The 12,917-nt window shown below is 45.6% G+C and overlaps 1 protein-coding gene across 1 annotated transcript in view; it reads right to left on the bottom strand.

Annotated features, from left to right (window-relative positions):
- The window catches only part of ipo11 (importin 11), a 145,135-nt gene that overhangs the window by 49,577 nt on the left and 82,641 nt on the right, over positions 1–12,917 (bottom strand). Inside the window, exons 22-23 of the mRNA XM_049001391.1 lie at positions 3,538–3,617; positions 3,246–3,326 (exon numbers count right to left, since the gene is read on the bottom strand). Coding sequence (XP_048857348.1) covers positions 3,246–3,326; positions 3,538–3,617 — 161 coding nt within the window. The remainder of the gene's footprint in view (positions 1–3,245; positions 3,327–3,537; positions 3,618–12,917) is intronic.

Below are 12,917 nucleotides of genomic sequence, written 5' to 3'. Positions count from 1 at the left end.
CAAGCATTCCGTCGATCCCTGGGGTATTCTCACATTATACTGGGATAACATGGACCCTCAGAGGTTTTGCACAGACATGAGGAGTCTATGGATGAGTGCATGCTCTTTAAAGCAAATGCTGGATATATCAAATACCAGGGGACAAGGAATTTGTGGACATTTTGAAGATTCAGCTCAAATCATTATGCTAATATAGCTAGTAATGAACTATTTTATATTAAAACTAAAGAAAGTTAAAGTAATTTTCACTAGAGGTCTCAAATTTAAGTCTAGATTCTAATTCTTAGAAGGACCATCCATCCATCCATTCGTCCGTCCGTCCATCCATCCATCCATCCATCCATCCATCCATCCATCCTCTGCCGATTATCCGGGGGCTGGCACGCGGCCACAGCAGTCTAAGCAGCGATGCCCAGACCTCCGTCTTGCCAGCCACCTCCTCCATCTCCTCCTGGGCAATAACAAGGCGATCCCAGGCCAGCTGAGAGACATTATCTCTCCAATGTGTCCTGGGCCTACCCCAGGGCCTCCTCCCAGTTGGGCATGCCTGAAACACCTCCCCAGGGAGCCGTTACATGCTTAACATTACTGCCGGCACCGATTAACCTGCTGATCTCCTGCTTCCTTCTCCGCTCACTTGTGAACAAGATCCTGATACTTAAACTCCTCCACTTGAGGCAGTAACCCCTCCCCCACCAGGAGAGGGCAATCCACCCTTTTCCGGTCAAGAACCACGGCCTCAGACTCGGAGGTGCTGATCCTCACCCCGGGCTACCTCACATCCAGCTGCAAACCAGCACAGTGCACGCTGCAGGGCGCCGGGCGACGATGTCATCCGCAAAAAGCAAGACGCAATCCTGACGCCCTGGAAATTCTGTCTATAAATATGAACAGTTTGGGGTCTGACAAGTCTGACTTACTGCTGGAACTGCGAACCAAGCTCTCGCTCTGTCTGTACAAGGACCTGACGGCCCGCAGCAATGAACCCTGTACCCCATACTCCAGAAAGCCCCCACAGGACCCCCGAGGGACACCACCGTACAGCTAGACTCGTTGAGCAAACTGCTATGAATCTTTAAGTATCCCTGTGAGGGTGAAGAGCTGGTGCTCCGTGACCAGGATGGAATACACATTGTTACAGATGGTCGTAACCCTAAATTTAAAGGACAACAACGTACACAAAGGCACAAAATTCGCCGGGACATTTAGCTGTGTGCACAGGCACAAGGTCAGACTCGCTTATGAATGTGCATAGACACGGAAATGCACTACTGTGGGCGTGTAAACAGGGCATGACGTCATGTGAGACCCCGGGATACAGGGGAGACACCGTGGGAGTGTTTAAAGAAAAACATGCGTTAGGCTATTGGGTCTTAGGGAACACGTCTGCATACTGACTTTCCAGTTAAATATTAAAATAAAGAATAAAACAAACCATAATATAAAGATAAATATATGAAACTCTTTAATGCTTGTATTATCTACATCAGGCTAGATCATTAGTTCAACAATTAGATCACCAGTTAAATACATGATTAATTTAAAGTCTCCGTAAGTACAGTTGTAAAATTCTGGGCCCTTTAACCCGGCTTGAGTAAAAATTAAAAACATAAACATTATTAATTTATTTTTAAATAAGTACTTGTAGCATGTGCTTGATTATCCAAGTCAAAAAGTGGGTTTCTTTGAGGTTTAACAGGAATCAGAAACAGAATCTGTGAATCCGTCCACTGAAATAATTAGGCAGTGTCAATTTTTTAAAAAAAAAACAAACTTTACCTTCAATTATTGTGATGGACAATATTATAGCAAATTAATCAAGCAAAAAGTTCCAGCTCTTATTTTCAACACTTGACCATTAAAGACAGGGCTGTTTAACAGATAAACTACGGCCATGAATTTTCAGATTAATGACACCGACTATAAATACTTACAACGATGATACCAAGATATCTGCACAACTTCACCTTTTCCACCATTTACACATTGTCCCGCAAAAGCACACCTGATGACAGGGATTTCCCAATGGAATACACAAAAACAGGACACTATAAAAAACAATCAAACAATCGTTTGGAATCAGCAGAAACTTTCAGCGAACGACACTACAGATTGCTATGATCACATGCTTAGTGACGTCATGTGAATATGTAAACTACCATGAGGGGTACGAGAAAGTATTTCACAAGGAGTAACACTTTCTGGCATAAACAGGAATAAACAAAACTCCCCTATAGAAACAAACAAACAATAAAATAAAAAGCAAAGCTGGGAATTTTGTTGCCCTTCAATATGTTACCAAAACATCACAAATTACAGATAATGGGCAACGTTACATAAAACGAATGCATGACTTAAATGTTTCTCTGCCTATGTGATGTAACACAGACTAGGCCTCCTGCAGTCAAGAAGCTGTCCCAGAACGATCAGCGTGACGCCCATCTGTGGTCATGTGAGCAAGCCGACCTACCCACGCACACACAAACACGCACCAAAAATATGTACACATTCATTTCTTTGTGGGGACTCTCCATTACTCACTTCTATGGGTATTTAACCCTAATCCTAGCTATGATAACCTTAACCCTAACCCAGCCCTAACGTCAACCATGAGTAACCAAACTACATACAATACTTTTGACATTCTTAATTGTTTGACTGCAGTCAGATTTTTCATAAAATTGAGGTTTATATTGTGGGGACCTGAAAAATGTTGGACACACGCGCGCACACACGCGCGCACACGCACACAGTGCTGGGACACACCCGACAGGAAGCCAAGCTGGATGCAGGGAGTCAATGGCACAGAGGCTCTGCAGCAGGAGTAGATGGCAGCTACACTAATGGGAGTTTTATAGAAACTAATGGCACTAATCGACGTGGCCGATGCCGGTTCTGCCATCCGGCTCTGCCATCCGGCTCTTCCTCCCTGCCACCCTGTTCTTTGCCAAAATCGGCGGCGGCAGTTTTACAGAAAGCAGAGAATCCCACCAATGTGAAACAGAGTGTGAATTCAGAAGCCATCCTCCTTCTGCGCACATGTGTGTGTGGAGGACAGCTAACTAACTGGGGGGGGCTCCGAAGGGGGGAGGTGGGTCTGCAGTGCTTTGAGAATGAGTAGGTAACTGGGTAGGCAACCTCAGATGGCACCATATCTTAGTGATGCTTTTTTGGGTCCGTTTCCCAGACAGGTTGAAGAAAGCAAAGCAATGTTTGTATAATGTTTGTGTAGAGCACAGGCTCACCTTCAATACCTGGACCTGGCCCTCCTTGGTGATGTCCTTCAGCAGCTCGCAGAATGACCTACACAAACCCTCAGCATAGTTCTGGGGGATGAAGAGGAGGACGAAGAGAAAGATGATAGTCAGGGCGTCATGAAACACTCCACCACGGGACCCATCACCCCAAAGGGTGTGATTATACCTGTCCTGGTATAAATGTCCCTGGCACAATGCCTCACTGAGGGACCCGTAATTAAGGTACATCAGCAGGGACCGAATCTCTGACACTAACTTCCTTTTCTGTTGTTGTACTGACCTGCAGGAACTCCGTGGCTGAAAGAAACGTGTAGGCATTGATGATCTGGAAGCATGTTCGCAGGTTTTCTGAGCTGAGTTCTGTGGGACAGGAAAGAACCAACACATCAGATGGGAGGGGCGCCATGGGGTAGGAGTGAGTGGGTGGCAGGAGGGCCAGTGGGAGTCAGGGCATTTCCCATCATATCATCACAAGGGGAAGGGAGCGCGGCTGCAGACGGCACTGTGGGTCAGGGATGCCCAACTGTCCAACGACCTCCTCCAGCCCCCGTCAGCCAACGACATGATGCTCGGCACATAGGGATCAGGCTCCATGACTCCCCCCAACCTTGTGCTGTGACTCGCTTGGCCGAGATCCTCGCGCGTTCTAACGGCTTTGACTCGCTTGGTCAAGATCCTCGTGCACTGTATTCGCCGTGACTCGCTTGGTCGAGATCCTCATGTGCTCTAACCGCTTTGACTCGCTTGGCCGAGATCCTCGCGCACTCTATCCACCGTGACTCACTTGGCCGAGATCCTCATACAGGAGCAGCGCACTGATCTTCATCAGAAGAAAAAATTACAGATGTCAGACATCTATATGATATAAGAGGTCTGGCCGAAGGAAAAACGTACATGCATCTTAAAGAGAGCGTTTAGACGATGAGACCCAAAATGTTTTAATCAGCTAATAACCTAGTTAACGGTAAATTTAATACCTCAAAGTGTTTTACTAAAACAGACCAATGAGGGATCCTTAATATCATTGTAGCACAAATATCACATTTAGATAACACTTAAAGCATCACATGGAAGAATTACTTTAAAAGCTTTTGGTTTCTTATAAAGGCAATTACATAAGTTTAATGTGACAAGACGTAGCAAATATGGGCTTCAAGGTTGTGTGAATAATTTATTATTCTGAAGCTCCAGAGGAAATGAATTATATTAATGTGCTTTTTGTTAACCAAAAATTAAGGGCACTGGGCGGGAGGGGGGGGGTACACAGTCATATTTAACCATCATTCTACTGCAGGCTGAAGGCAAGGAAAAAAAAACACGACCAAAACAGGCAAAAATGTGGGCAGCATGGATTCTAGGGTTTTGAAAGAACACAGGTCAGGCACATCATTATCCACAGCGGCACGATCCTCCAGAGCTTTTTCGCTCCCCATATGTTCGAGGAAAATGACTCACAAATTCAATTCACTAATACAAGAGAGATAAATATCAAACTCCACCACTGGACGCTTACGCCTGAAAAAAGCAAAATAACGTACTGCTTGAAAACCATAAAATAACTCTGATAAATTCTGCCTGTTGCCAAGCCTACACAATGCTGGGGGGAGCCAGAAAAACGTCACCCAGTCGTGGAGAGGCGCCATAAATCGCTTCAGCTCAAATCTTAATTTGCCAGCTGCACATTAAGCTACAGCAGCTGCTTTGGGTTCCTATACTATCATATGAATTATGTCAGGAGCGATACACCTAACAGTATGAAAGCACATTTCACCCCCTGATGTACAGGCTGCACAATGCGGGCCAAATTAAAAACCCAGGTTTTACTTTTTTCCTCTAGATGATTGGCTCAGTGAACAGTAACACAACAGAATCATCAATCGCTAAGAACCGGACTTTCCCAAGGGCTGAAATGAAAAAATAAATAAAATCCTAATGAATTAAGCTCGTCTTTTAATAGCTCATCTCCTGCTTTGTGCTAAGACCCAATCCCAGCTTTAACTTGACTCACTGCCACATTTACTGCGATTTTGACCACCCATTAAAAAAGTGTGTTTTCACAATGTCATCATAACATCGAAAGCAGAACCTGTCCAAGAGTGATCTACCATCCTTCGAAGCCACTTACACATGCTCGGGACATTCACTAAAATGCATCGTTTCCTCGTTTACCGACCGAGTTCAGTTCCAATGACCATGTCGTTAAGCAAAATGGTCTGTAAGCGGAACTCATGTTAGCCGAGGCGTGACCGCGACTGCGCTGCCCGCCCCCGAGATCACATCACCGTCTCTTTCACGTAAAGTTCGCGTACAGCTAGAGCGGCGTTACTCTCACTCGGGCGTGCATTGTGGCTAGGCGTAAAAAACTTGGTCACGTGTTGGTCAAAAATTCTTTTTTTTATTACCGATTTTTTATTTGCGAATGATCACTAACCTAGGTAGTCCATCAATGACGAGAGGGTGTAGAAGTAATTTAGGATCTTTCTTAAGAGTCCAAAAGCAGAAATCCTCTGTTGACATTAATGTGTCACCACAGATATTTAACAATCACATCTTCTGCCAGGTTTCACCCTCTCAAAAAGCAGGTTTCGCCCCTTCTCTGTGCCCCCCTCCCCCAGTCCTCCCCCAGTCCTCCCCCAGTGACAAGGTAGTCACTTTGATAGTGTTTCACGGGCACCACAGTGCTTTCTAGGTGTGATGTAAAAATACCACTGGAGCTTCACTCTCGACTTCCCTGAGCATCATACCGACTCGAAACATTCTGTCCTTTTCTGAGAGACGGGGACGTGTTTTTTCGATTAGACTGAGAAAAAAGGCACTGGCAGAATGAATACGTCTTTTACATTAGTGCGGCACATGGAGAGATCGCATTAAAAGCTGCACGCTGTAAGCTGATTATGCGAGTGAGGCCTGAGTGCTCGTTATGGGGTCCTGGCGGCGACTGCGTGTCCCACCTGCCCCTCGTTTCCAAGCCATAAATCCATCCTGCTATGCCTCTGGCCCGCGGGACCCTGTCGCAGTGCACTGCTCACTGCTGAAACCCCATCGACAGCGCAGATATAAATTTGCTCGACTGTTTTCGCCGAGTGCCCCGCCCATACCGGCGTCGGATCTCTGATCTCGAAAAAGGGAGCGTTCAGTAACACGGCTCGCTGTGTTCAGGAGCTTTGCTCCCCATCGCACTGGAGACTATCTGACCTACTGCATTAAGGACAGAACTGAGGCCATGGCTGTAGCCAGTGAAACAGCGGCCTCTGCACGGTTATAATGGATAATAACTGCATTTTGTGCACAGCCCCCTGCACCAAGGCGCAAGGTTGATAAGATAGGCACTTGTGCCTGACTGGGACTGCCAAACAAGCCCCCCCCCCACTCTACCCCACAGTGGGAGACTGTCACACAGACACCAGCAACGAAAGGCCACTTCAATGCACCGATGTCCCCCCACGCTGATCCACCTTAGGAGGAAAAGGGACAGAGCGGAAGAGTATAAGGATGAAATGCGCAGAGCACCAAGCAGCCTTTTACATGCTCTATTCACAGTTAATGATGATAATGCCCACAGAGAGACAATTTAATCTCTGCTTCTTTTCTTCATGAATATTTATCTCATCACTGGCAGTTAAGCATCTTGAGTGAAATACTAAGTTTTTTTTTTTTTCTCTCCCCCCGTTACTACCTGACGGAAACAAACAGCGGCAGAATCCGTCACTGCTACACTAGTGTGGACAAAAGGAGCCCCCCCCCCCCCAGCCGAATCGCGGCAGAGCCATCGGTGTCGGCGTTTCTCACCGTGGCCTGTACCCCACCTGCGTCACGCCGCGCCAGATGGCGGCGAGAGGGACAGGCACACACGCTGTCTGTGCGAGGCCGATGACTCAGGCCCCGCGGAGCTCGCGATCAGGGCATCAAATGGCTCTCTGAGAGCACATTTTACTCCCTGATGTACAGGCCGCACAATGCGGGCCAGATAAAAACCCGGGTTTTACTGAAAGGGACACTTTTTCCTCCAGATGATTGGCTCAGTGAACAGAAACACGACGGAATCATCAATCGCTAAGAACCGGACTTTCCCAAGGGCTGATTTAAAAAAATCCTAATGAATTAAGCTCGTCTTTTAATAGCTCATTTCCTGCTTTCTGCTAAGACCCAATCCCAGCTTTAACTTGACTCATTGCCACATTTACCAAAACTCCTTTAATGGACGATTTTACCCGATTCTTACAGCTTAGCGTAAACAAGGACGCAGTCATACTCCCCGGCCAGGCTGAAAAGGCCCGGGGTCTTTTACATGGCCACGCTTGACCTTTGACCCCTGACACACCGAGGACCTGGTGGAACTCTTGGGCTCAGTATGGAAAATGAGCTCTTTTCCCCCAGAGAGATAATGGAAAACGTATTGCTAACAGATGATGAAACAGAGAACCACCCCCCCAATCTCAGAAGACACCTCTTAATGAGAACAAATGGACCCTGCATTGAATATTTCCGCTTTCCCCCGACCCCAAAGATCATTTGCATCGCATTCCCCTAAGTTGCAGTTCATTCGCCGCACAGCCGCAACATGAGCTGCAAGCCGCTACCCTCACGCACGCCGCATGCTAAAATGCCACCCTCTGACACCTGAACTGCGTTGATCATACAGATGTTTGCGCATGCCGCCTTCTGGAGGGTGCTGCAGACGCAGAGCTGCCGAATTACGGGAAGGGAAGCCGTGCACCCAGTTTTAAGAAAAACGGCCTCACGCAAGGCATTCATTAAAGAGGTAAAAAGGTGGCCTATAGCTCACTGAATACAGGAGCTTAGAGCGATTTACCAACAATGGGATAAAGAAAGCGGGAAGCATAAAGCAGGAGCCCGAAAGCAAAGTGTTTCTCCTACAGTAACCATTCAGCTCTGATGCGATTGTGCTCGACCGAGGAGGACAGAATGAGGAAACTCTGCCAGGTTTGTTGAAGCGCAGAGGTGCTGACACTCCGGGATAAACACCTTTCACAGCAAATGTGAAATTAATTGGGGAAGAAAAAGTCTTTTGGGCTTGAATAACTTTAGATTTTTTATAATCGTGTTAGTTCAATTCTGCTTTTTTGCAAGCTATAAAGACCATGCATGTCCCCGATGCTGCCTTGTCTCCACTGTAATACTGCGGGGGCGGGGGGGAATTCCCCCTAAGAGGCCCACAGTAAAGTGAGGTATAGTATAATTATTATAAGGAAACCACTATTTGGTGCCGTAAGTAAATAAACATATACATACCTTATAGCTGATCTAGCAAGACCTGCAGAAAAGTCTAATTTCCTTTTGAAACAGCTAAAATATAAATAATATAAAGTATAAATAGCACAGTAAATGTTTAGAAGTAAACTATCAATTTATTCAAATGACGACAAATGCTTTCTAAAAGTAACCTGTGCTAGTTGATTTTGCAGGTGTGATGGATTCTGCATATATTAAAACATGCTGGATGTTCTGAACACCGTGGTGCTGCTTCTTGAACGAATCATGTTTGATATCCGTGCCAACGAGATTAACAGGAGCCATGACATAAGTGAGAGCGCATTAATCCGCATGTATTTTTCCAGAGGTCACCCATCATAGATTATTCTGCACACTTTATTTGTTCCTAGTAATGTGATCACAGCCACTGGAAACGTCCACGCCCCTAGTATCACTGATAAGGGCTGATTTTAATGGACAAAAAGCAAGACAACTCAAGGAAATCCCAATTTCTTAAATAAATGGACCCAAACTAAGCCTAAGCCTTTGTGGCTGAGCATTGCTTAAAGGCTGTCCTTTTAGAGATAAAATTGACAGCCCAGAATCCAGTGAATCTGAACGCACGCTACTTAACAGCAGATCTATAGTCAACAAATCCGTGAAAAAAAGGGGCTTGGCACCCAAGTACTGTAGCAGGTGGAAACGTTTGAATATCTCAGGCTATGATGTTCCATAATCCCATGACTGATGTGCACTTCAGTGGTCCTGACTCTGCCCAGGGCAGGAAGCTGCCCTTGATACAAGCAGACACACAACAAAGAGGCTGTGCCTCAGGTCCAGGGAGCTACCTCTGAGGCTTCAGCACCTTCTGACACCTGGCATGATGCACGGCTGATCAAGGGCCGATTGGAGCTTCTCCCTCATAAGGTCCATCACCAGTATGGACATCATTCTGACATCATGATGAATAGGGGAAGAAAGTTACTCCAAAGGAACCAAACAAACAAGAAACATAGGGAGACATAATTGGGGGGGGGGGGGGGGGTTAAAGATATTAAAAGAGTTTGCTCTGGTTTTAAAAGGTCACCCTTGACATGAAATTACTTAGTTTCAAAGTGTACATCCACTACAGATTTTAAAAGAGCACCCTAAGGGGTGTAATTTGAGGCCGCATACATATTAATAGCACTTTTTAGCCGATTTTGACATTCCTGCCAGTTCATCTGAGACTATTTCAATAGAGCTGCATATGCGGAGACCACCGAACGCACAGAGCACGTGAGGGAAACTGAGTGGACGCTGCTTTGAAGGGAAATGAGGCAGCGAGTATGGCTGCCTCCTGCTGTTTCGTGCTGGATTCGGTGTGCCGGGGGGGGCAGAAGAGCACTGCCCACAAAACCAATCAACTTCAGCTAGTGCAGAATATTCCCGCCGTCAAGGCAACGGCTACCGGGAAGATCTCTCCGTGCCACTCAAAATATGCAGCATGCTGGACAAGGCCGAGGTGGAAGGAGGAATACAATATGCTGGTTTCACAATTTTTTTTTAATAAGAAAAGAAAAGAGCAATATGATCAATTTATGTCTGAGGACGTGGCATTGAACTGTAGGTAGGTAGGGAAAAAGAGAATGGCTGCCACCCATAGAAGGAGCTAATAGCCAATGGACAGCGATCATAGCCAACGCATGCATAATTCTTAATTCAAGGCTACATTTGTTTGGAGCCTCAAAGTCCTTCCCATGTTCAAGCAGGTTTCCCCCATATCCTCTCCTACTCCAAAAAAACATACAATTTAGACAGACTGGATTTTCTGAATGGTCTGAGTGCAAGGCCTGCGATAGGAGGGCAGCCCCTGTGCCCTGCGCTTCCTGGGATAAGCCCCAGCACTGCCGTAATGCAGTTAGGCAAAATAGATGGATAAATAGGACTAAATCACTTGCAAATCCAGATTACCTTCATATTTACCATATCCATATGCTACAGAACTTCATGCGATTCACTCATCAGCTTACACTAGTCCTGCTAAGTTAAGCTGCAGTCTGATCAGGACTGGTTTATTTTTAGTATCATTTCACTTGGTAGCCTAGCTGGCAGAACAGCCTGAGGATACAGGCACTCATGTGGTAGACAGTCTAGTCACAATAAACAAATACAAAAAAAAACCAACAACAGCTTTTATATCTCATTAATATGCAAAATAATACAAGACAGCAATGATTTCCCGCTGCCTTTGTCTGGTTAGTGTCTGTATCTTTAGGCTTTAATGATAATCAAGCTGGTTTTGATATTCCACACTTATTAAATCCGTATTAAAACCCCTGTGTAAGAAGGCGGAGATTCTATGCGGCCGAGGGGTGACGAGGGGCGACTCGCATCTTTTGCTTCACCTGCGACTATGGGATGGGATGACAGCACACAGCCTCTCAGCCCAAACACCCCCCAGGTCATATCGCCGGGTGTCACATGCAGAAATTCATAACCCGTGCCGTTCTCTTATCATCGCTTTTTTTGTTCACCAGAGGATTTGATGTGTGGGGATGGACTGTGTGTCATCTTAAAAGCTTTCATTTAGAGCCCAGCACTGCAGACAAATCACATGCAGAGTGGAAAGCCGAGATCAACATGGAAATCGGTATAGACCTATAAAGGGCCAAATCCCTTCCCACAGACTACCAGAGGACTCAGAGAGACTGCAGTCTAATGGGCTTTAAAGAGCCAGCTTGCCCTTAATGCTCAAACCTCCGGGGAGAGGAGAGAGATTAATAGCCACAAATGTTTATATAGATGTGTGCGTGTGGAACTGGCCTATTTACATTCATGAACACAACCGTCACAAACAAAAATACTCGTATGTGCTATATTTACAAAACGCCAGAGCAAACAATTATACTCAGTGGCCAGTTTATCAGGTACGCCTGTCCATTAAGGTAAAAAAAATACCTTACAAATATACAGTATGCAGATAGGGTCAAGAGGTTCAGCTACTAACTGTCTAAGCATTACATAAACTAGCATGCAGGACCTATCAGTGCTTTTCCACTGCCACCAAGAACCGAGCCGTACCGCAAGACAGTGGTTTTCCATTGCAAAGTACGTAAAGCGTACCGAGCCGTAAGCAGGTCCCAAAGTGTGACCAATCCAACCTGGTTGCATCAACACCATCTGACTGGTGGAAATGCACTGAGGTACCACAGTTCTGCATATGGATGATCTGAAGGAACAAGAGTACATTCTATATATTAATCATTATTAGTATAATCGTGATGATTTCCCGATAACTCAAAACCTGAGTTTCCAACTTCCTACTAAAAAAGGGCTATAGAACAGCTGAATGGAATAAATTCGTAATGCAGATTTACACAAGCGAATGCTAATTCCGGTAGCATTTGATGTTTGCATGATGCAGCAATTCAAAAGACGTACTAACGTAAATAGCCTCACAATAAATAAAAAAAAAATTAAATAAAACAGCTTCACATAGAAAATCATGATGTTTACCGTGTGAACAGTAAATAAGACTCTCCCTGGTTTTGCGTCACTGTCGCTCTTCAAACCCGGCAACGCGTTTACTGAGCCGACCCTCCTGCAGTGGAACATCGGAATGAGCTGGAACTGTGCTGTAATAGTGTCTCTTCATGATGCAGCCTGGGTTTGGGTCGGGTCTTGTATGCCAGTAAAAAAGCACCATATGTGGCTTCAAACATGGCGTGACTGCTGGTGCCAGACTGCTGGTGCCAGACTTGGTGGCTCCATCATCTCCAAAACTGACACCTTCTCCAGATCTTCATGCAGTGCAGTGTGTAGAGTTTACAGAGAATGGTGCTATAAGTATGGAGTGAGTGACAGGCACCAGGATGCCTTGTTAGAATGAGGTCAGAGGAGAATGGACAGACTCGTTAAAGCTAACGGAGAGGTTACAGCTTGGCACCACTGCAGGAACAGAAAGGCATCTCTGAAATCATCAACCGCCGAGTTGGTTCTGCAGACAAAAGGGGGCGCTAGAGAGAACGCATAAGACGACAAGAGCCAGAATGAAGGGGGGTAGGTTGATACTCATGCACTAAGACGTATTGTGAGTACGAGTATTGCGTTTGTCTCCCCCCATAAGTCCAAGGCGATAATCCAGTCCAGAGAGCTCAGTACTATGCACCAGCCATGGGGAAGGAAAGACTCCAGGCCAGTTTGTCATCATTTCCTGTACAACGATAATCGAATGCAACACGTACTCGGTGCTGCCTTCGTTTATCATTAGCTATGTTATGACAGAAGTTACCTAATCAACTCCCGCTTTTGTTTAATGTGTTTTGAAAAGGAGATAATTATTTTGCACCCTATTGTGTGAAATCAGCTACTTCCTTAAGAAGCTTGTTTTGGATATAACTTCAATTCATATTTTTTGAACAAGAACAGACTGTAATTCCTTATGAATGTGCTCAGAAAACAGAA

Source organism: Brienomyrus brachyistius, chromosome 2 (genome assembly GCF_023856365.1).
Source record: "Brienomyrus brachyistius isolate T26 chromosome 2, BBRACH_0.4, whole genome shotgun sequence".
Lineage (NCBI taxonomy): Eukaryota > Metazoa > Chordata > Actinopteri > Osteoglossiformes > Mormyridae > Brienomyrus > Brienomyrus brachyistius.
This window is presented reverse-complemented; position numbering and strand designations above follow the sequence as displayed.